Genomic DNA, 21129 nt, shown 5'->3' with positions numbered 1-21129 from the left:
TAATCTGTATATATATATATAATTATTCAACTAAAAAATAATATCAATTAAAATATAATTTATTAGTTTAAAAATTTGAATTCATTTATTTTTAAAAAAGACATAAGTCTTTTATATTAGAATTGTACAAAACTACATTTTTATTTGTTGCTTTTATTTTTATATTCGCTTTAGTTATTATACTTTGTCTTCTTATATGGTGTTTTTTGCCTTACAAATAATTAAATAAAAAATTGAAAAAAATGAATGAGATTGAAAAACACCAAAAATATAATATAAAATTATAAATTAGTTTTATAATCATGATATATTTGATATACCTAGTGTAAGGAGATATATCAAATTTAAACTTAGTTGGGTTTAGAAAAATGAATAAAAATAAAAAATATCAAAAATAAAATATAAATTTATGAATAAATTTTATAATTATGATCTATTTGAATATACTTAGTAAGAAAATGTGACAAATTTAAACTTACTTGAAAGAGTTTTTGTTAATTGGTATGAGAGATTAAGAAATAAAGAGTAGTAAGAGTCTTATATGATATGCATAAGTAAACTAAATAATGTAGTAATAAAAGTATTAAGTTGTAGAATTTTAATATTCGTAATTGAAATTTTTATAATAATTATTACTATGACACTTTTAATGTATATTTATTGTATTTAATTAGTATCTTTATGTTTTAATGAATAATAATAAATAAAGAATTTTTTCTTTTAATCTTTTTAAAAAAATTTACTGGTTAATTTTTAAGTTTTGTTAAATTATTAAAATTGTTAGCGTGACATTATTAAAAGAGAAAATCTGGCTTAAACTTATTGTATAAGAAATTAAATATGAATTTTTATATAATAAAAATAGATAGATTAATCAATTACATAAATCTAGGAACATGTAGCTGCACATGAATCATTGTAAGTAATACTAATAACATAAGGTTAAAATTTCTTGCAATCCAGTTCGGACATTAGCTTCACGTGGTTGCTGTCTTCGAGGTTACTCTTTTAAATAGAATTATTTGTAAGTTGTTAAATGTCTTATATGCTTATCTTCTTCTCCTTTTCTTTCGTTTCTGCACGTTCTTCTTCCTCGTTTTCCTCTTCTTCTTCTTCTTCTTCTTCTTCATTTACGTCTTTTCTCTCTGTTTTCTCTTTTTTTTTCGATTTTTCATGGTAAAATCATTTTTGAAGAAGAAGAAGCAGCAGAAGATGAGGAGAAGAAAGAGAAAGAGTTCTGAATTATGCATAAGATGTACTTCAACTATTGCTTCACCTTGTAATGTTGCTTGACGTTGTATATTAATGCATGTTTGAGTAATATCTGACTGATATCTATGTGTGTATCTGACTCATATCTATGGGTGTATGTGAATCATATGTATGGGTGTATCTGAATCATATGTATGGGTGTATCTGACTCATATCTATGGGTATATCTTACTGGTATCTATGGGTGTATTTTTCATTTCAGAAAAAATGGCAGGCAGAAACCAAGCTGAAAAAAATGTAAGAACAAATATATGTCTTCGATCAAATCAGTTTTTCATAATAGAAATATATCTAACTCTAATTTTGCTTTGTTTACAGTAAATCAAGGACCTAAAGTGTGCAACCCATCTGTTGAGTGAGAAATTCAGAAATATGAGCGAGGAGAAGTGATGCAATAAGACTTTCCAGGACATCCTCATTTTTATTGAGTCCATTTTATTAGATAGATTCTAATGATATTGTCATTGATTAATGTAACTGTTATATACTCTTGTAAGAAATTGAACACATGATGTAAATATATTTGATCCAATTATAAGTAAATTTTTTTCCATAATTAAACTCTCTCTGGTGTATTCAAAATGTCTGATTTACAGGCACTATAATATGAAGTTGTGATCCAGATAGATTGGAACCCATATATGACGGTCTGCATAGAGATCTGCATAATACACCCAAACACAGACTATAAATACACCCGATAAAAAATTAAATTTACACATCTACTGCAGATTTTAACCCAACACTACCTGAAAGCCACTTGTTGTCCACAAGACCAAAATTAATTAAACTCTCTCTGGTGTATTCAAATGTCTGATTTACAGGTACTATAATATGAAGTGGTGATCCAGATAGATTGGAACCCATATATGACGGTCTGCATAGAGATCTGCATAATACACCCAAACACAGACTATAAATACACCCGATAAAAAATTAAATTTACACCCCTGCTGCAGATTTTAACCCAACACTACCTGAAAGCCACTTGTTGTCCACAAGACCAAAATTAATTAAACTCTCTCTGATGTATTCAAAATGTCTGATTTACACGTACTATAATATGAAGTGGTAATCAGATAGATTGAAACCCGTATATGACGGTCTGCATAGAGATCTGCATAATACACCTAAACACAAACTATAAATACACCAGATAAAAAATTAAATTTACACCTCTGCTGCAGATTTTACCCAACACTACCTGAATGCTACTTGTTGTCCACAAGTCCAAAATTAATTAAACTCTCTCTAGTGTATTCAAAATGTCTGATTTACAGGTACTATAATATGAAGTGGTGATCCAGATAGATTGGAACCCATATATGACGGTCTGCATAGAGATCTGCATAATACACCCAAACACAGACTATAAATACACCCGATAAAAAATTAAATTTACACCTCTGCTGCAGATTTTAACCCAACACTACCTGAAAGCCACTTGTTGTCCACAAGACCAAAATTAATTAAACTCTCTCTGGTGTATTCAAAATTTCTGATTTACAGGTACTATAATATGAAGTGGTGATCCAGATAGATTGGAACTCATATATGACGGTCTGCATAGAGATCTGCATAATACACCCAAACACATACTATAAATACACCCGATAAAAAATTAAATTTACACCTCTGCTGCAGATTTTAACCCAACACTACCTAAAAGCCACTTGTTGTCCACAAGACCAAAATTAATTAAACTCTCTCTGGTGTATTCAAAATGTCTGATTTACAGGTACTATAATATGAAGTGGTGATCCAGATAGATTGGAACCCATATATGACGGTCTGCATAGAGATCTGCATAATACACCCAAACACAGACTATAAATACACCTGATAAAAAATTAAATTTACACCTCTGCTGCAGATTTTAACCCAACACTACCTGAAAGCCACTTGTTATCCACAAGACCAAAATTTAGCAGAAAATCATTCCAATTCCTATCAAATGAGTCTTTGCTATGAGGGTTTCATTTTCCCTCTCTGCTACATGTAATCAATTGATTCTTAATCTCGTTTTCGTTCCTATTTATGCTCCGAACTCTTGTAGAAAAACCTGCAACCTTGGCGTAGTTCCTGTAAAATTTTCCAGCATCTTCAAGGGTGGTAAAGGTCATTCCAACCTTCAGAACAAACTGGTCATCAACAACAGAGAGGCTGCAGAGATTCAAAATAATGACGAAACGAGTTCAAACTTTGATTTTAGAAACCAGAAAATCGAAAAGAAAACGAAACTGGAGTTACAGAGAGAAGAACTAACGTCAATAACGAAGAACAAACCAATGAGAAAGGAGAGGAAAAGAACGATCGAAAAACCAGGAGAAGATGCGCGAGAAGAAGAACGATGAAATTTGGAAAGAAGGAAAACAAAGAAGGAAACAAATCTTTTAAATTTGGTAGTTATACAAACGCGGGATCTTTGTATAACGCGTGTAAGTGACGTAGGAGTTGCAGCGCGTTTTAGTGGATTAGGCGTTAATGAACTTGTAATAGTTACAAGCCCTAATCGCTTGTATACTGAGCTTTTCTCTAACTTTTATATAATAAAAATAGATTGAATTAATCAATTACATAAATCTAGGAACATGTAGCTGCACATGAATCATGGTAAGTAATACTAATAATATAAGGTTAAAATTTCTTGGCAATCCAGTTCGGACATTAGCTTCACGTGGTTGCTGTCTTCGAGGTTACTTTTTTTAAATAGAATTATTTGTAAGTTGTTAAATGTCTTATATGCTTACTTTGTTTGCAACTTTAGACATGCTGTAGAACAGTTAGATATTCAATGAAGAAACAACAAAGGTCAAAACAGTGAAACACTAAGGATATGTTTGGTTAGGGATTCAAAGAGGAGATAAATTTTACCTAAATCAGTCTTCCATGTAAATTTATAGTCCCTTTAGGGGGTTAAATGGTTGATTAGAGACTATAAAAGGAGGTACTACTCTCCGTTCTAGTCCTAGACATTGATTGAAAAACCTAGTAGAATTGGCTTGGATATTCATTACAAGAGAGAAGTCTTATATGTGCTATTCCAAAAATCTATCACCACATAGGTGTGTTTGGATAAACTTACTATGGGTACAAGTACAACACAAACTTTTAATCACATCCTTGTTGATACAATTTTAGAAAAACCAAAAAGTATTTCCCAATTTATTATCGATCATGATCTATATACCATTTACAATTTCACACCATTTTCTTCTTTCATTGAGCTAAGCAACATTTTTAGTGTAGCAAAAATTTGCAAAAGTTTAGGGTGTACCTTATCACTAGACACAAATGAATGAACTTGGTTACCAACCTGTATCCAGCTACAGCCTGGGAATTTAGCAACATTCTTGTCCCTCATGGTTTTTCGAACTCTTTCAGCATCAAGCCAGTGATTATGAGAAGCATAAATGTTAGCCATGACAGCATAGTTCACAATCTTCTCTGGCTCTATTGCAAAAAGCTTTCCTGCTGCCGATTTAGCCAGTTCTATATTTTCATGCAGTTTACAAGACCCAATGAATGCTCCTAACATGTTCGATTCAGCTTGAATTGGAATTGGTTTCAAGAATTCAAAGGCTTCGTTTACGAAACCATGTCTTCCAAGGAGATCAATAAGGCAAGTATAGTGATCTGAATCAGGAATAATATGATACACATCTGTCATTAATTTGAAGTAGTGCAGTCCTGTGTTCACGAATCCACAATGCACACAAGCAGAGAGAATGCCAAGAAAAGAAATCCGGTCAGGTTTTATGCCGCAAGATATCATCTTCTCAAACATCTCAGTTGCTTCTTTGCCAAGACCATGGAATGCATATGCATTTATCAGTGAAGTGTATGTAACAAGATCAGGTTCTAACATCAATCTGAAGCATTTGAATGCATTAGTTATGTTACCACACTTGGAGTATGCAGTAATCAAAGAATTGGAAACAGATACAAATTCTTGAAATGACAGCTTAACTGCTAAGGCATGAACTTGCTGAGTTTTAGTTATGGCAGAAGCATAGCCACACGAGCTAAGAACGCTGGAAATAGTGAGTTCATCGGGGAAAATTCCTTCGAATAACATATCTCTGAGAATCTTCATAACATCAATCACTTCGCCATTATTTCCACACCCAAAAATCATGGTATTCCATGCCACAACATTTCGAATCGCCATCTTGTCAAATACTCTCTTTGCATCAATGACATCTTCATTTTTTGCGTACATATTGATTAATGCACTCGCCACTAGAATATCGGATTCAAATGACAGTTTCAGAATAAGACTATGAACTTGCTTTCCAAAATCATAATATTCTAAAATATCACATATACTTAGCAGGCTGCTAAAAGTGAATTCGTCGCCATTAGCACCATCCGATCTCATTGAGTTGAAAATCCTGAAGGCCTCTTCTGGTAAACAATTCAGGGCATAACAAGAAATCATGACATTCAACATAATCAAAATCTCTATGTGTAACAGCACAAAAAACCTTCCTTGAATTCTCAACCAAACCAAATTTTGCATAAAAATCAACCAAAGCACTACCTACAAAACAATCCAAATCAAGTCCTCTTTTCATTGCAAAACAGTGCAGTTGTACTCCAATTTCGATATCATGAAGCTATGCACACACACCAATCAAAGCATTCAATGTTATATCATCCGGAGCCACCTTTTCGAACAACATCCGCTTGAAATAAGAAAACCCCAGATGAGGATTCAAGTCATTTTCATTTCCACATCCAACAATGCCACGGATCACAATATTCCACGAGACCACATTTCTCCCGGGCAATTCATCAAACAGTTTAAGTGCATCTTTGGTTTCCTTGCATTTAAGGTAAATACTCAAGATCTGATTTCGCAATGACAGAACATGACAAAAACCAAACTTTATCAAATGGGCATGCAACTGTTTCCCTTCAGGGAGAAAAGCCCTTACAGCAGCAACTTTGAGGGCTTTAGCACAAAACAAATGAACAATTTCAGGGTCCCTAAAGCTGGGTTCATTAGGGATTGGAACAAAAGCTTTGAGTCTGCTAAGGGAATGATTACATGGATGTGGTTCATGAGAATAGTTACTGAAGCATTGAGTTACAAATGAGAAAAGTGTTGGAGGGAAAAGGAACTGTTTTTTGAAATGGGATTTGAAGATCATAGGATAAAAAGATAAACTTACAATTCAACATTATATTTTTTTTTTGTTTTTTTAAAAACTACCAGAAGTATTAAAATGGGAGCATCTGATATGTGTACCTCAAATTTTTTTTAATTTTTCAATTGAAAGATTTGATTTCTACATCCCAAATTAATCGAGTAAATGATTAAATTAGTCTCCAAATTGGTCCCCCAAAAATTTTTTTAATCAGATTTGTCATTTAAATATTTTAAATTAGTCTTGTTAATCCTTCCATCACTTTCATTACTAATAGCGTCGGAGTTTGTTGATGTGGTGCGTTAAGTAACATCACAACACACACCTTGTAGTCCTAATTGACTATTAACATGATTAGTTTATGAAATTAAATCAAATCAACCCTAAATTGAGGGATTCCAATGCCTCAAGTTCTCTCCTCAATTAGGTTTTGATTTGATTTAATTTCATAAATTTATTATCTTAATAGTTAAGACTCCTAGGTATATGTTGGAGTGTCACTAAAATTGTGACATTAGCAAATTTTTACACCATCAACAAAGAAAGTGACGGAATGACTAACATGATTAATTTAAAATTTTTAAAAGATGAATTTGATTAAAAAAATCTTTCAAGAACGAATTTGGAGAATGAGTGATCTTTCTGGGACTAATTTGATCATTTACTTCAAATTAAACCGTTTCACATTTGAGATTAATGGCCCAACAGTCAATAATCCGAAAAAATGCCATTGTTAATCCAATATCAACAATAAAAGTAAAAATTTGATATTTTATTTGTAATTATTTTATTTTGTATTCTAATTATATACCTGTTTGACATACAAGACAAAAATAAATATCTAAAGCATTTTTCTATATTCATTTCTCCTGGGTTGATATAATCATTTTGGTTTGGCATGCTTTTTTTTTTTGGTTATATATATGTTTCCAAGGGATTATGAAAGTTGTTGCACCTACCTTTGATAGAAGTTAATTAATTTAACTCCATGCTTGGCAAGATGCAGATTATCATAACTTTAACATATAAGTAACACTACTGCAACAAGGTTCAACAATGATGTTGATCATCATCATGCCTTTGAATTGTTTTAGCATATTGGTTCAAAGTTCAAACATGACTGCTATTGATAACCAAACAACCATCTATGGTTCCTATATTTCAAGCAAAGCATTGAATTGAATAATCCAAGCAACTCCACATGTGGTGTAGAAATGAATCATATGATACACATCAGTCATTAATTTAAACTAGTATAGACACCAATTAAAATGAAGGCTGAAATCAGAAAACACTACTGCTTCCCAACACATTAATCCAATTCACATCTCCATATATATAGATATACATGTGCAATGAAAACCTGCAAAAGATGGCAAAAACAGAAGGGAAAAAAATTGTTAGATTATTTTGAAGCTTCACTTTCCATTTCAGGCAAGACAATAAGCTTTATTTTCTTTTAGCCTATCACTCTAAGTCGCAAACCGCATCATGTTGTTATATTATAAAAAATTTTAAAAGAAGATTAAAGAATAGAAAAAAAAGGAAACAAGGATAACCGTATTAAATGTCCCAAGTGTTTGGTGAAAGTTTTAATTTTACTTTGAATATTTTTAAAAGATTTCAATTGATCTCACTAAAATTATAAATGAACGACAATAATAGAATCGTAACAAAAAGTACAAATTTATAGATTCCAAAAACAGTTAAAGAATCGAAATTTAAGTTACTACATGGAAGTACCGATTAGTTCAGCATAAAGGCATAAACATCAAATAGTGGCAAAGGCAGAAACACAATTTTACCATTAAGGGTATATATCTAATTCTTTTAAAATCAAGTTTTGATAACATTTTTCTTTTTCCCAACAGAACAGGAAAAGTAAATTCTAGAATGGAACGAAGTAGAGTAAATTTACCAACCTGAAGCTAAAATGTTTGTATAAGATTATACATGATGAAATCTCTACCATTTGGGCACTTTTACTTCATTACAATGTACCTGCAGAAGATGGATGAAAACAGTAAATTTCATGTATCGATGTATGTAAAAAAACTCTCAAATGTTGGATGCACAATATATATATTCCGTATCTTTGAATTTATAAGAATGACCTTTTCTGAGAATAACAAAAGATATTTCTTTCGAGTACAACTTCAAAGTGAGAGGTTTCGCAATGAATGGAAAAAAAAAACAAGAATGCAAATTTATATCAGTCCAAGTAGTTAATAATGTGTAAAGAAAGAGAGAGGTATTTTCTTTTGAGGAAAAGGAAAAAGAATGCATGTATGATTTAATTGTGGTGATATGAGAACCGTGAAGTTAGAAATTTACCTGCTCAATCGACTTGAATGGTTGGGATGTGGGAAATTTTGGGCCAGATTAGTTGATGCTTGTTCTTGCAGTGTTTTCCCAGCAAATCACAAAAATAAACTTCAAGTCGCAAGAGAGAGGGAGGCAGCTTTTCTCCTTCCATATTCTCCAGCTTTGAACATGATGCAATGTGCAATTGTTGAAGGGGAGGTGAGGCGGAGAAGCTCGTTGCACTCCAATGTCTCCAGATTATCAAAGAATTCAATACAAAGAGTGGTAAGGGAGGGAAGGTGAGGCAGCGAACCCACCTCTGGGTATGACTTTACGTTCTTACACTTATAACCATTAATTGTGAGATGAGTGAGGGCGTGCAAGTTGGCCATCCATGAGAGATCCCTCATTTGTTCCTCGCAAATTCCCACTTCAAGTGATTTCAAGTTAGGCGGCAAACCACCCTCTGCCAACCTGCACATGTCTGAGCAACCAGGTATCACGAGAGACTGTAGACTTGGGAGTAGACTCTTCATGTCACGTGGTAATGCCTCCAACTTGAAGATGAGTCAAGTTGGGTGCAGCCAGTCCTTCTCCTGCAAATGACACTAATTTGTCGCATCCAAAGATGGTGAGACGTTGAAGAGCAGCGTGTGGTGCCTCTGACATTGACACTGATTCCAGATTCCTACACCATTTTATCTGGAGATTCTTGAGATTGGGAAAGACATCCAACGACAAGGAGCACAGTGAATCACAGCTGTAGTCTATTTGTAGCTCTACCAAATCATACTTTTGCTGCTGTTGCTCGAGGAATTCAAAGTTTGGGCAACTCGAGATTGTCAGCTTTTGCAGAGATTTGGGTAAACAATTACTCGGAAGGGATACAATTGACGGACACCCTGAAATGCATAGTTCTTGGAGGCAACACAGATGGTTGATGGTTCATCATCTTCCCGCATTTCTACTTTCGAAACATCCGACAAACAAGAAACCCTTCTCCTGAATATGCCATTAGACAACGTTCAATTCGAAGTATCTTAAGCTGAGGAAAAGCTTCTGGGTCAGGTACGTTCCACTCCTCCCAGTATGGCATGTTATCAAACACCAATCCCTCGAGTGAAGGAAACGGTGCAATAGGCGAGGAATGATGATCGCTGTCACTCTTGTAAAACTCATCACCAATACGCTTGAGCTCAAGAAAACCTTCAATGTGCAGGGACTTTAGAGATGGCAGCTGTCCAAGTGAAGGCAGCACGCAGCAATTCTTGCAAGACTCTAGATATACATTTGTCATATTGTTGTAGGAACAGCGACCCAACCAATCTGGAAATGTTTCGCCCTTGTATCCCTTCATTATCAACACTTTCAAGCCATCGAGTATATCTCTCTCCGTCTCTGTGTTTGAAACCATTTCATCATCTGAACACCATTCCAACAATAAGTGGTCAATGTGGTTCTTCTCCAACATCCTTGCACTCCTTGCTTGTGTGACATCAACAACATTCTCCAACTTCTTAATCACCAACGATCCATGAAGATTTGAGAGCCCTCCTAATTCCTGGATTCCATTATCCTCATTATTGCCCACCACAAAGGAACGTAAGGTATGCAAGTGCTCCAATTTGCTTATTCCTCCAGGCATTTCTTCCAAAGAAGTTCCCCTAAGATCAAGATGCCGTAAATTCACAAGATTATGCATGCCACTGGGCAACATGGTCAGCTTAGTACATCCATTCAATATTAATGTTTGTAGATTATACAAGTTGCACAACGATTCCGGAAACCTATTAATGTTACACCTAGAGAGATTCAAATAGCGTAGATGAATCAATTCCCCTATTGAATCAGGTAATTCATCAACTTTATCAAAGGATGAAACCCTCAAGTATTTAAACTTTGATACTACACTTTCCACGCTAAACAAATCATTGATATACAACGATGTCCTCAAAGATTCCAATTTCGCAATGGAGTTAGAGACTTTTGTGATTGGAGGACATAAGCTTCCACGTGGTAAATGTGACAAATGACGAGTGAGAACTGAGAACCTTCATCTCTTCTTGTTCACCAAGTTCTTGTATCCTACAATAGAAGTCTCTGGCAAGGAATATTGCCAAGTCATGCAAAAGATCATGCATCACGTACCTCCCAATCCCATAAGAAGCTGGTTTAAAAAATAATCTGGAAGTTAATTCTTCAAAACACTTGCAACCAACTTCTTCTAAACTCTCTCCTCTATTGTTTTTTTTTGGTCTTGAACTCTCTCCCCTTTTTCTTTTTTCTGCTCTTGAACTCTCTCCTCCATTTGGTAGCCTTAAAAGATCTTCGGCCATCCACAGCAAAATTAATTCATCTTTATCGAAAAGATAATCTTTCGGAAACAGTGCACAATGAACAAAACAAGGCTTCAAATGTGCAGGAAGGTGAAAGTAACTAATTAACAATGCTGGAATAATCTTACTCTCATTTGTAGAAAATTCCCAAATATCACTCCTTAAGATTTTTTCCCATTCCTCAGCATCATGCCTTCGGCACAAACAACCAAGCGTTTCTGCTGCTAATGGCAAACCGTTGCACTTCCTGGCAATCGTTTTGCCTATTTCTTCAAATCTTGGCCTCCCATTTGATTCTGGAAAAGAAGCATTGGCTGCAAACACCGACCAGCAATAGTCTTCTGATAATGGATTGAGATAGTGAGGGTGGTAATTTGTTTGGACAACTGAACCAACATCTTTCTCGCGAGTAGTTAGAAGAATAGTACTTCCCTTAACCCCATATTGAAAAGGGGCTAGAAAATCCTTCCATTGATGATGATCATTACTCCAAACATCGTCCAAGACAACAAAGAACTTCTTTTCAGACAATTCTTTCTTCAAAGCATCTTGAATTGAATTGAAGCTATCAAGATCCTGAGTATTTGTAGAGATCTCCTTTACTATATTCTTTGTAGTCTCAACAATATTGAAGTTCTCCAAAACGCAAACCCATGCTTTCCGATTAAATCCCTCCATCAACTCTGCATTATTGTACAGCCATTGAGCCAAAGTTGTTTTACCAACCCCACCTATGCCAACAATAGAGATCACAGACAAGTGATGCTCATTGTTGTCATTCAGCATCTTGATTAAGGCCTTCTGGTCATCCTCCCTGCCATACACATTCCCTCTTACAAGAGAAGTGGATGGAGTTTTCCAGGAGAAGCTAGATGCGGAAATCTTTTCAAGCCCAAGCTTTCCCTTGCTTTTCTCAAGATCTTCTATCCTTCCAACCACCCTTTCTATCTCATCCACCATCTGGCTATCTTCAGAGTTGAAGATTTTACCCAAGAAAGTGTCCTTTTGAGTTGCTGCTTTGGTGCAGACGCGGTCCAGCAAGTCACCAGCAGTGTAAAGAGCATCTTGGAGAGAGTTGAGCCACTCCTTCACATCATGGTTATCCAGTTGCTTGAGCTCTGCATCATCAACCAAGTCAGAGCTAAGTTTCTTGCCCACAACAAAGTTGATAGCGTCTGCAGATATGAGCTTCTCCAGGGCAAAATCAATGAGTCGAGGGAGAAAAGCTTCACCAAGAACTCCAGTCATGATCTCAAACAACAGCAAAGTGATCAAACTTTCAGAAATAGAAGGAAAGAACAATGCTTTGAAATTAAAAGTTAGCAACAAGACATGGTATCAATCTCCGAGATAAAATTTGTGGGGCGTCTTTCTGGCTCTAAATTAAATGCTACTGTCATTTTGGAAGGTGCAACATAATTGCATAAAACCTTCAATCCTATCCCAACTTTTGAAAGATGCAATGTGATTGCAAGGCGTGGAAAGTTCGATCCCTTTTAGGACCAATGGTAATGTAGTCTTTGTGGAAATTTGGAAGGTGCATGCAACAAAATTTTCAATTTTGCCTTTAATCCTAACTGTTTGTTACCTTTTTTTTCCCCGAAACAAGCCATGTGATTGCAAGACGTAGAGTTATAGTCATTGTGGAAATTTCGTCCTTGATGTCAGATACATTATCATTATCATAATGAACTAGTTGTGGATCATGGTAAAGAATTATGCAATTGGTAAAATAAGGTCTACTTTGTTACTTAGCCTTCTTCTTTTAGGTAAGACATTCTTTATAACAAAAATATTCTTATTTGAGAAATTGCTTTAATCCACACATTGTAAGTTTTTCTCTCTTTAATTTGTAGAACAAATTAATAGATCAGATATGCTGCATGTAATTTGATGTGATGAAGAGTTGCTCCTTCCAAGTTCCACTAATTCAGCTTTATTCATTGTATTCCCTTCTTGATTGTGTGGTGCTCCTTATTTGTTAGCTAGGACATTGACTTCAAGTCGTCCCAACATCTGTGTCCATGGAAAAATTGTATGAATTGAGTTATTTGAATTGCCTAGCATCTAGCCGGTTCACACTTACTTTGTCCTTGATTCTAATTTATTTTATGGATGCAACATTATTACAGCTTCTTGGAAGTTTCAATTAATGTGTTAACTTATGACTTATGGGACCAGGCTCAATAGTACTACTATATTAGGTTACTACTATACTGAATTACTAATCTCTCTCAAATGCATCAATCGCATTAGTTATGATAATAGCATGTTAGTAACTAATCTCTCTTTTTTTTCTCTTTTTACTTTTAACTAGAGCGAGAAGCGCGCAATGTGCGGAGAGGTAGATTATTTATACTATATAGTATATTTTAATAAATGTTATATTAAAAATATTTTAGAAAACATATTATAAATAGATTTTGAATTTATTTATTTTAAAAAAAGATATAAGTTATTTATATTAGAGTTATACAAAACTGTAATTTATTTTTTTTTAATTTTCGATTTTCGATTTGCATTAATGGCTATACTTTGTCTTTTATTGCAGTTTTTTTGTTTGTAAATAATTAAAAAAAATAAATGAATAAGAATGAAAAACATATAAAAATTGTCACGACCCAAAATGAGTCATGACTGGCGCTCAGGAAAATAATCCTATAGCAAGTCTAACATAGTCACATATAAGTTCAATAAGCAAGTACAAATATTTTACAAGTTCTAAAATAAATAGTTATATATTTTTAATAAAAAAATTAAAATAACTAAGAATGGTTGGTCCTGCCTGTGACATATGGAGCATATACTTCTAGGAATTCGACAAAGAATAGGTACTCATTGCAGACCATTATTCTTGAATAGAAAGTCTCACATAGTCAAATATTTGTTCCTGAAAAATATTTTTAAAAAAATGGGGTGAGTTTTGCAACTCAGTGACCAGACAATACATCTATAATCAACATGAGACTATACAAACATTATCATTAAAGTAATTTTAATTAGAAAGTAATAGTTGATAATAATAATAAGTGAATCAATAAGGGAGTTCTCATACAGAAATCAAATCAAAAGTCCACACTTGGGCGGCTCCACCTCTATGGGTAGCCCTTTCCTCTTGTGTGTCCTAACAAAATAACAGATCGAACGTGTGGCCTATACGTTAGGCTAGCAACACCCCCTGCTAGCTGGAGTCTGAGTTAGATGCATCTAAGTTAACGTCATAACCGCCGTTAACTACGGTTTTCTAATACGAGCCTCCCAAACCAATTCAAAACATATAATTTCAAATACAACAAATCTTTGATCTTTCAAATATATAAGGTATCGAATCAAATCAAATCATATTATACTTTCTCATCAGAATCCTTTCCAATCATACTTTTTTTTAATCAAACACATTTCAAATATATTTCACAATCTTTAAACTAAGTAAATACCAACAAATACTTCAATGCTTCAAAAACAGATATTCAAGTAAACTCAAACATTTTAGAATAATGCAAAATTTTATCAAAAATATATATGGTCTCAAAAACAGATATTCAGATAAGATCAAACAATTTAAAATAATGCAAAACTTCATTAAAAATATATATGGTCTCATGTATAGTTCCGAAAGTATAAACTTCATAAAAATGAATTATTTAATTTTAATAAATCAATTATTCTAATCAATTTAAAACCATTCTAGACAAATATAGTGAGTATAATTCAAAGATCATAATAGATATATGTCAAAATAATTATAGATGCACAATCAAACAATTATAAATGTAAAGCCTACTCACAACGTAGTCCCTAGGGACCGAAGATACCAAACCCAGAGTGCCAAATTCAAGGTAAGGAGGATTAAAGTGGAATGGAACGAATGAGCGTAGAATTTGAACCGGAGTAGCGACAAGATAGAGCTGGCTATAGTTCTCGATTGTTAAAACTATAATCCAAACGCGCCGACGGAACCTTTCCTCTCAACCCGAAATTGCGGCAGCCACAACCTCAGCTCCAAATCACTTTCTCAGCAACTACAACGACTCGGTCTTAAGGGAAACAAGTAGCGGCAGCACCGGTGGTGGTTCCGGCAACAACAGCGTCATACCCATTGACCAGAAACCCCGACAGCGGCGGCGGCAGAAGAACGGCGACCTCAATGTGACTTCCCAGCGGCCAGAGGTGCAGTGGCTCTTGCGGTAGCGATGAGCCACTCCAGCAACCCCTTGTGCAAGCTCTCTTCCTCCGGCAGCGACCCAGACGGCGACGACTCTCCACGGACGGCGGCGGGCCTTCGGCGGCAGTTCAGCTCCAGTGACGACGGTGCATGGCGGGACAACGTTCCTCTCTTCCTCGAGCTCTCCCTCTCACTGGCGCTCAAGGACAACAGCGAGGGTGGCTTCAATGGCGGCGGTTGCAGCTCGCGACGACAAAGACGCTCCTCCGCGACGGTGCAGTTGGCAACGATGGGCATGAACAGCAGCAGCGACCTCCCTCTCTTCTCCGCGTCAGTGTAGGTGCGTGTGTGGGGGGATGAGCGACGGCGTGAGGGTGAGCGAGGGGAGTGCGTCCGTGAGTGTGTGTTTCTACGAAGAGGGTGTGGGAGGAGCGGGGGTGGGAGCTCGACGGCTAGTGAGGGACTGAGGGTTGAGAGAGAGTGTTTTTGTGTGATTAGGGTTAGGGAAAAAGTAAAGGAAGAGTGGCCCACAAATTTGTTTTTTTTTTTTTTGAGCTATTACAAAAAATGTTATATTAAATTTAAGGAATTTTTGACAATTAGTATGAGAGATTAAGAAATGAAGAGTAGTAAGAGTTTTAATATGTATAAGTTGTAAAATTTGAATATTTGTAACTGAAATTTTTTATAATTATTTTTATTATGACACTTTTAATGTATGTTTATTGCATTTAATTAGTACTTGATGTTTCAATTCAATAATAATAGATAAGAGTTTTTTGTTTTAATTTTTTTAAAACACTTTACCAAATAGTGATTGGTTAGTTTTCATCTTTTGCCAAGTAATTAGAATTGCTGACGTGGCATCATTAGCAAAGAAAAGATGGCTTAAACTCATTGTGGAGAGAGTTAGTATCAGCTTTTATAATAAGTAAGAGTTTTTTGTTTTAATTTTTTTAAAATATTTTACTAAATAGTGATTGGTTGATTTTCATCTAACAATTTTTGGGGGTAAAAAACCTAAACAAGCCAAAGGGAGATCAATTTTACACAGATAAGCCAAAGCAAAATCTGATTCATCAATCAACCAAAGGACATTTCTATATAGTTCGAACCAAATAGGTTCGAACTCACTTTCCAAGTAATTCGAACCAAATAGGTTCGAATTACGCATGTAGAACAAAGCAACATAATTTGAACCAAATTGGTTCGAACCCAAACTTGATAATTCGAACCTAATAGGTTCGATTTACACTGAATAAATATTTACAAAGTAATTCGAACCAGCATGGTTCGAATTACTCAGAATTCGTTCTAGCAAGCAATTTAAGTTACGAACATAGTTTCCGCATCATGTCTTAATAAAAATCGTAAAGTTATTTTTGCCGGTGTGCATTAGACATACATTTCGTTTAAAACTGTGGTGACAGAAAATATTCATTAACTAAAATCCCATTCAAAGTACATCGCACTAACGTTAACAAATTCTATCAGTCACCAACTACAAGCAAGAAAACCGATAATAGTGAAATCTAAACGCGAAATTGAAATAACAAAAGTACCAAAGCCACCAATACACCTAATCATGTCCCCGTGTGTGATCTGCTCCTCCGAGCTGTGGGCAACTCCGACGTGTGTGGCCGGGCTACCGACAAAGCCCACATCTCTTTGGCCGGTTCGGATCTGCCTCGTCCATATTGGTCCATATCCGAGTGGACCTGGGATGACCCTCTCTCGCACGCCTCTTATTGGGGTCAGGGATGACAGTTGGCCCGTCATATGGTGGCCAGAAATCCTCCGGAATGGGAGGTGTAAAACCCATCTGATACACACTGAAGACCGAACTAAGACGATACACCTGGTGGACGTAAGGCTCCCATGTAAGCCGTGAGTAGGCACAGCATGCCAGTGCGTGGGGACACGGGAAATGAAGTGCCTGGAAGTATCCGCAGTCACATGTGTGAGATGCAAGCGAGACTCTGTAGGTACCCAGTGAGAAAGAACCAGTCAGAGTTGTCTCTGCAACGGTGAACTCGGAGTTATCCCTGTCGTACACAGTTACCGTGAAGCACCTAGCCGTCTTCAAGTTGGCCTCTATACACTTCACCAAGTGCTGACTAAATTGTTGTCCGGTACCCATCTGCGCCTCAGCCTCCCTCCCTTTGCGAACAAATAATTCGGCCAACCTGCCGTATGTTGCCTTGACTAGCGAGCACACAGGGAGGTTTCTGACACCCTTGAGGATCGAGTTCACACACTCAGATATATTCGTCGTCATGTGTCCGAATCTACGCCCCTCATCACAATACTGTGTCCACAAGGAATACTCAATCCGGTTAGCCCAGTCACACATCGCCGGGTCTTCGGTCTTAAGAATATCAAACCAGTACTGGAACTCGACCTCGGTCTTAGCGTACGCCGCATTCACAAGTAGCCTCCTGGCGTCTTTGCCCTTGAAGGTGAGGGCGAAATTTGCCGCAACATGTCAAATGCAGAATGCCCGGTATGCAGATGGAGGTAACCAGCCTCTGTCAGGAGCCTCAAGGGCGGCCTTGATGCCGTTGGAGTATGTTGGAGTTCCCGTCCTGTGCAATCGCGACAAGCAACGTTCCCCCATACTTGCCATACAGATGGGTGCCGTCAATACTAACTAGGGGATTTCAATAACGGAATGCCTCAATGCATGGTGGAAAGGTCCAGAATAGTCTGTGAAAATAAGCTCGAGACTCGTCCAACTATCCACCGACACGAACAGGGCTCGTCCTTAGCACTGCAACAGTACCAGGCATCGTCAACTGCACTCCTAACACCCACCTTGGGAGCTCGTTGTACGACTCATCCCAATCACCATAGATGAGGGCAACAGCCTTCTGCTTTGCCAACCAGACCCTCCTGTAAGTCGGCCTAAACCCAAAGTGTGCGGCGGTGGCATTTATGAGCACTTTGATGCTGACGGATGCATCAGCCCTCACCATTAGCATAATGAATGCCGATATGACATGGTAATCCAAACTCCTATGGTCGCTGGAAATGGAGGTGGCGAGACAAGTATGCGGTCCGTTGTAACATTTGACCTCCCAAATCCCCTTGCGCCGTCGGAGACTGAGCCGAATCAACCATGTGCATCCATTGCCGAACTCAGAACACTTGCCCACATATCGGCGATAGTCAGACTCTACGACCTTGTACTGTACCCCTCACCGGATGCTGTAAGTCTTGACACTTAACAGGGCCTCTTCTTTATCCGGAAATTGCTGACCAACCTGAAACTCTGTCAGACCTGCAGACCCTTCAGCATCTCTAGCGCCAAATCCAGCCGGCTGCCCAGCAACCCCCTCCTGCCTCATGGCATCGAAGTCCAAAGAGGAAAAATGTGGAGGGTACTGCTGCGTGCCAGAGCTAGAACCACCGCCCAGTCCAGCAGGCACACTTGCTCCAACATCATCGCCACTATCATCAGCAATCATATCCGGCTCGACATCATCATCCTCTGGATCATCCAAGAATCCATCTCCAACCCCAGCCGGTGCAGCACACTGTAAAGATGTCGGTAGATACCCACCTTCACCGACCTCGTCACCTACACTGCCGATGAGATCAACAGCGAACGAAGGGGAGGCGACAGGTTGGACAGGTGGCTCGTACGCGGGGATGGAAGAAGATGCAACGGCAGGTCTGGAGCTAGAACCGGCTATCGTGGCTAAAGTGGTGGTATTCCGGTTCGAACCCCCCGAGCTGGACACCGCGTCAACCAACTTTGCCAACAGTTCTGTGTCCGAACCTCTAGAAACTGCCGGCGACAATGAAACATGACCTGCAAGTCCTCATCACTTGCGATCGTGAAACAATCGTACTTTACGGTGTCCTGGAGCACCGTGATTGGAAATCGATAAAAAAAACTTCTTAACCTGTTTCACACCTTCCAGACCGAGTTTCAGCAGTACAGAGCTAACAAGGTCCTCATACCTCATCGTAGGCGTGACGATAATACAGAGAGGATCCTTATCAGTGAACTTCACACCGGAACGAGTTTTCTTCTTAATGGATCCTCTGTGGTGAACCAACACAGCGAAACTCTCCTCACTAGCCATGTAACCCCACTCTAATGATAGCAACTCACCTTCACACCATATATATACAGCTTTCCTCCTCACTAATTCGAACCAGGCTAGTACGAAATATGGTCTGTGTAATTCGAATCAAGCTGGTTCGAATTAATTTACGTGTAAATTGAACCTATTAGGTTCGAATTATCAAGTTTGGGTTCGAACCAATTTGGTTCGAATTATGTTGCTTTGTTCTACATGTGTAATTCGAACCTATTTGGTTCGAATTACTTGGAAAGTGAGTTCGAACCTATTTGATTCGAACTATATAGAAATGTCCTTTGGTTGATTGATGAATCAGATTTTGCTTTGGCTTATTTGTGTAAATTTGATATCCCTTTGGCTTGTTTAGGTTTTTTACCCAATTTTGGGTATTAACTCTTTCTGTTTGTCATTACCACAGCAAATCCTTCTACAACAAAGAGAATAAGACATGGTCAAAGAATGATAATCCATTCTAAGTAAATTGTAGAAGCAATACTGCACATGTGTAATAACAATTTGAAAAAGAGGAACACGTAAATGTAAAGTGTGGAAGAATTACTCCACATGTAAAATAACAATTTATAATTTGATGATGAAATATTTCAATCATAGTATATAGGGAGCAATAATTTTAAATGCACATTAATTTTGGTTGTGAGTGTTGGACAGAACCGTTTACAAAAGAGGAATACATAAACTTGTGCTACTTGCAATGAGTTCACAATTAAAATGTTATTATTTATAACAAATAAATAGGACTATTGAAAATGATATTGAACTATGAGAAGAGTAAAAGACAAAGTTGAAAATCTTTAGGAAGATACCTGAGACAAATTTCCTTCGTTGGTGGCGCCGAATGGTGACGTTGGTCGAAGACCCAGAATCGAGCTCTGGCAGGAAAACCGCAAGAGGAAGAATGAAGTTTGCCCTGGTTTCTGCAATTTATGCAATACGGCTCCGCCGGAGATGGACATCGCGATGTACAATTTGTTTTGAGGAAAAAACAATGGCTCATGGGACCGGAAGAGGATGGAGGAAATAGGATGGGACCGGAAGAGGATGGAGGAAATAGGATCTTGGTACGGAGAGATGCTAAGAGGGTGAGGGTTTGAGAAAGGTAATAAACTCTTTGGTTTTGAGAGCTTTTTGTTAGGGTAAATGTTAATTTGTGTTTTTGTTGTTTTAGAAATAATGATTGATTTGGAAAAAGTTAATTTGTTGGTTTTTATTGTGTTTTTTAGTTATTTTTTGTGTTTTTTTATGTGAAAATAAAAGTTGATTTGGCAAGATTTAAGTGGTGGATTCTAAAATTTTGCCAAATAAGCGTTGGTGCTGACATGGCGTTAGTAGAAGAAGAGAAATAACTTATAAGCAATGTGGGTAAATCTTGTACCTACTTTTATATATTAAGAATAGATAAATAGATTTGTTTCTACCGAAATAAAATTAAATCCTCTTTGAGAGATACTCCTAAATAAATTACACTAATAATTTGAAGTTCATTGATAAAACATCAGTTCATGGTATTATTGGTATAACTTATTGGAAAAAGAAGACCTGCATCTACATTATATGTAAGAAATGCCCGAAATTCGAGTATTAATGACAACGGAAGTTACTTTATTTTTGTGTTATATATTTCCAAAGGGATTATTAAAGCTGTTGTACCTACCTTTGATTAGAAGTTAGTTAATTTAACTGCTGCATGCTTGGTAAGATGTAGATTATCATAGCTTTGACATATAATAACACTATTTCAGCTAGGTTCAATGATCTTAATCATCATGGTTTTGAATTGTTTAGCCCAA

At 36.7% G+C, this 21129-nt stretch overlaps 5 protein-coding genes and 1 long non-coding RNA gene across 6 annotated transcripts; all 6 read right to left on the bottom strand.

Moving 5' to 3' along the window:
* Nucleotides 1-2126: 2126 nt before the first annotated feature.
* On the bottom strand, nt 2127-2805 carry LOC127744746 (uncharacterized). The gene is made up of 2 exons (XR_008005769.1): nt 2706-2805; nt 2127-2249 (listed from the first exon to the last, which is right to left on the bottom strand). It is a non-coding gene; the product is annotated as an uncharacterized LOC127744746 (long non-coding RNA).
* A 1660-nt stretch (nt 2806-4465) lies between these two features.
* Nucleotides 4466-6428, bottom strand: LOC107473684 (pentatricopeptide repeat-containing protein At2g46050, mitochondrial-like). Its single transcript, XM_052256995.1, is given in 2 exon segments — nt 4466-5731; nt 5733-6428. Coding segments are annotated over 2 exon segments (1962 nt in total).
* A 1204-nt stretch (nt 6429-7632) lies between these two features.
* LOC107473648 (putative disease resistance RPP13-like protein 1) lies at nt 7633-10566 on the bottom strand. Its single transcript, XM_016093232.3, has 3 exons — nt 8760-10566; nt 8348-8426; nt 7633-7788 (listed from the first exon to the last, which is right to left on the bottom strand). Exon 1 carries the CDS (start codon nt 10444-10446, stop codon nt 9694-9696), a length of 753 nt encoding a protein of 250 aa, XP_015948718.2. The 5' UTR covers nt 10447-10566; the 3' UTR covers nt 7633-7788; nt 8348-8426; nt 8760-9693.
* Nucleotides 10567-10705: 139 nt separating this feature from the next.
* LOC110272356 (putative disease resistance RPP13-like protein 1) lies at nt 10706-12313 on the bottom strand. Its single transcript, XM_021135103.2, has one exon. It carries the CDS (start codon nt 12311-12313, stop codon nt 10706-10708), a length of 1608 nt encoding a protein of 535 aa, XP_020990762.1.
* Nucleotides 12314-16875: 4562 nt separating this feature from the next.
* On the bottom strand, nt 16876-17508 carry LOC107473683 (uncharacterized). Its single transcript, XM_016093271.1, has one exon. The coding sequence runs from the start codon at nt 17506-17508 to the stop codon at nt 16876-16878; it is 633 nt and encodes a 210-aa protein (XP_015948757.1).
* A 457-nt stretch (nt 17509-17965) lies between these two features.
* LOC107473682 (uncharacterized) lies at nt 17966-19321 on the bottom strand. Its single transcript, XM_016093270.1, has 3 exons — nt 19150-19321; nt 18494-19044; nt 17966-18418 (listed from the first exon to the last, which is right to left on the bottom strand). Exons 1-3 carry the CDS (start codon nt 19319-19321, stop codon nt 17966-17968), a joined length of 1176 nt encoding a protein of 391 aa, XP_015948756.1.
* Nucleotides 19322-21129: the final 1808 nt, after the last annotated feature.

Source organism: Arachis duranensis, chromosome 2 (genome assembly GCF_000817695.3).
Source record: "Arachis duranensis cultivar V14167 chromosome 2, aradu.V14167.gnm2.J7QH, whole genome shotgun sequence".
NCBI classification, from domain to species: Eukaryota; Viridiplantae; Streptophyta; class Magnoliopsida; order Fabales; family Fabaceae; genus Arachis; species Arachis duranensis.
Note: the sequence above shows the minus strand (reverse complement) of the source record. Positions and strands in the feature narration are given on the sequence as shown.

Coding starts and splice junctions, on each gene's coding strand:
- LOC107473648 (XM_016093232.3), bottom strand. CDS start 10,446: ATGTTGCCCAGTGGCATGCATAATCTTGTGAATTTACGGCATCTTGAT.
- LOC110272356 (XM_021135103.2), bottom strand. CDS start 12,313: ATGACTGGAGTTCTTGGTGAAGCTTTTCTCCCTCGACTCATTGATTTT.
- LOC107473683 (XM_016093271.1), bottom strand. CDS start 17,508: ATGACGACGAATATATCTGAGTGTGTGAACTCGATCCTCAAGGGTGTC.
- LOC107473682 (XM_016093270.1), bottom strand. CDS start 19,321: ATGGCTAGTGAGGAGAGTTTCGCTGTGTTGGTTCACCACAGAGGATCC. Junction 19,045..19,149: donor GCTGAAACTCGGTCTGGAAG/GTGTGAAACAGG, acceptor GAGGACTTGCAG/GTCATGTTTCATTGTCGCCG. Junction 18,419..18,493: donor CAGGTCTGACAGAGTTTCAG/GTTGGTCAGCAA, acceptor TGAGGGGTACAG/TACAAGGTCGTAGAGTCTGA.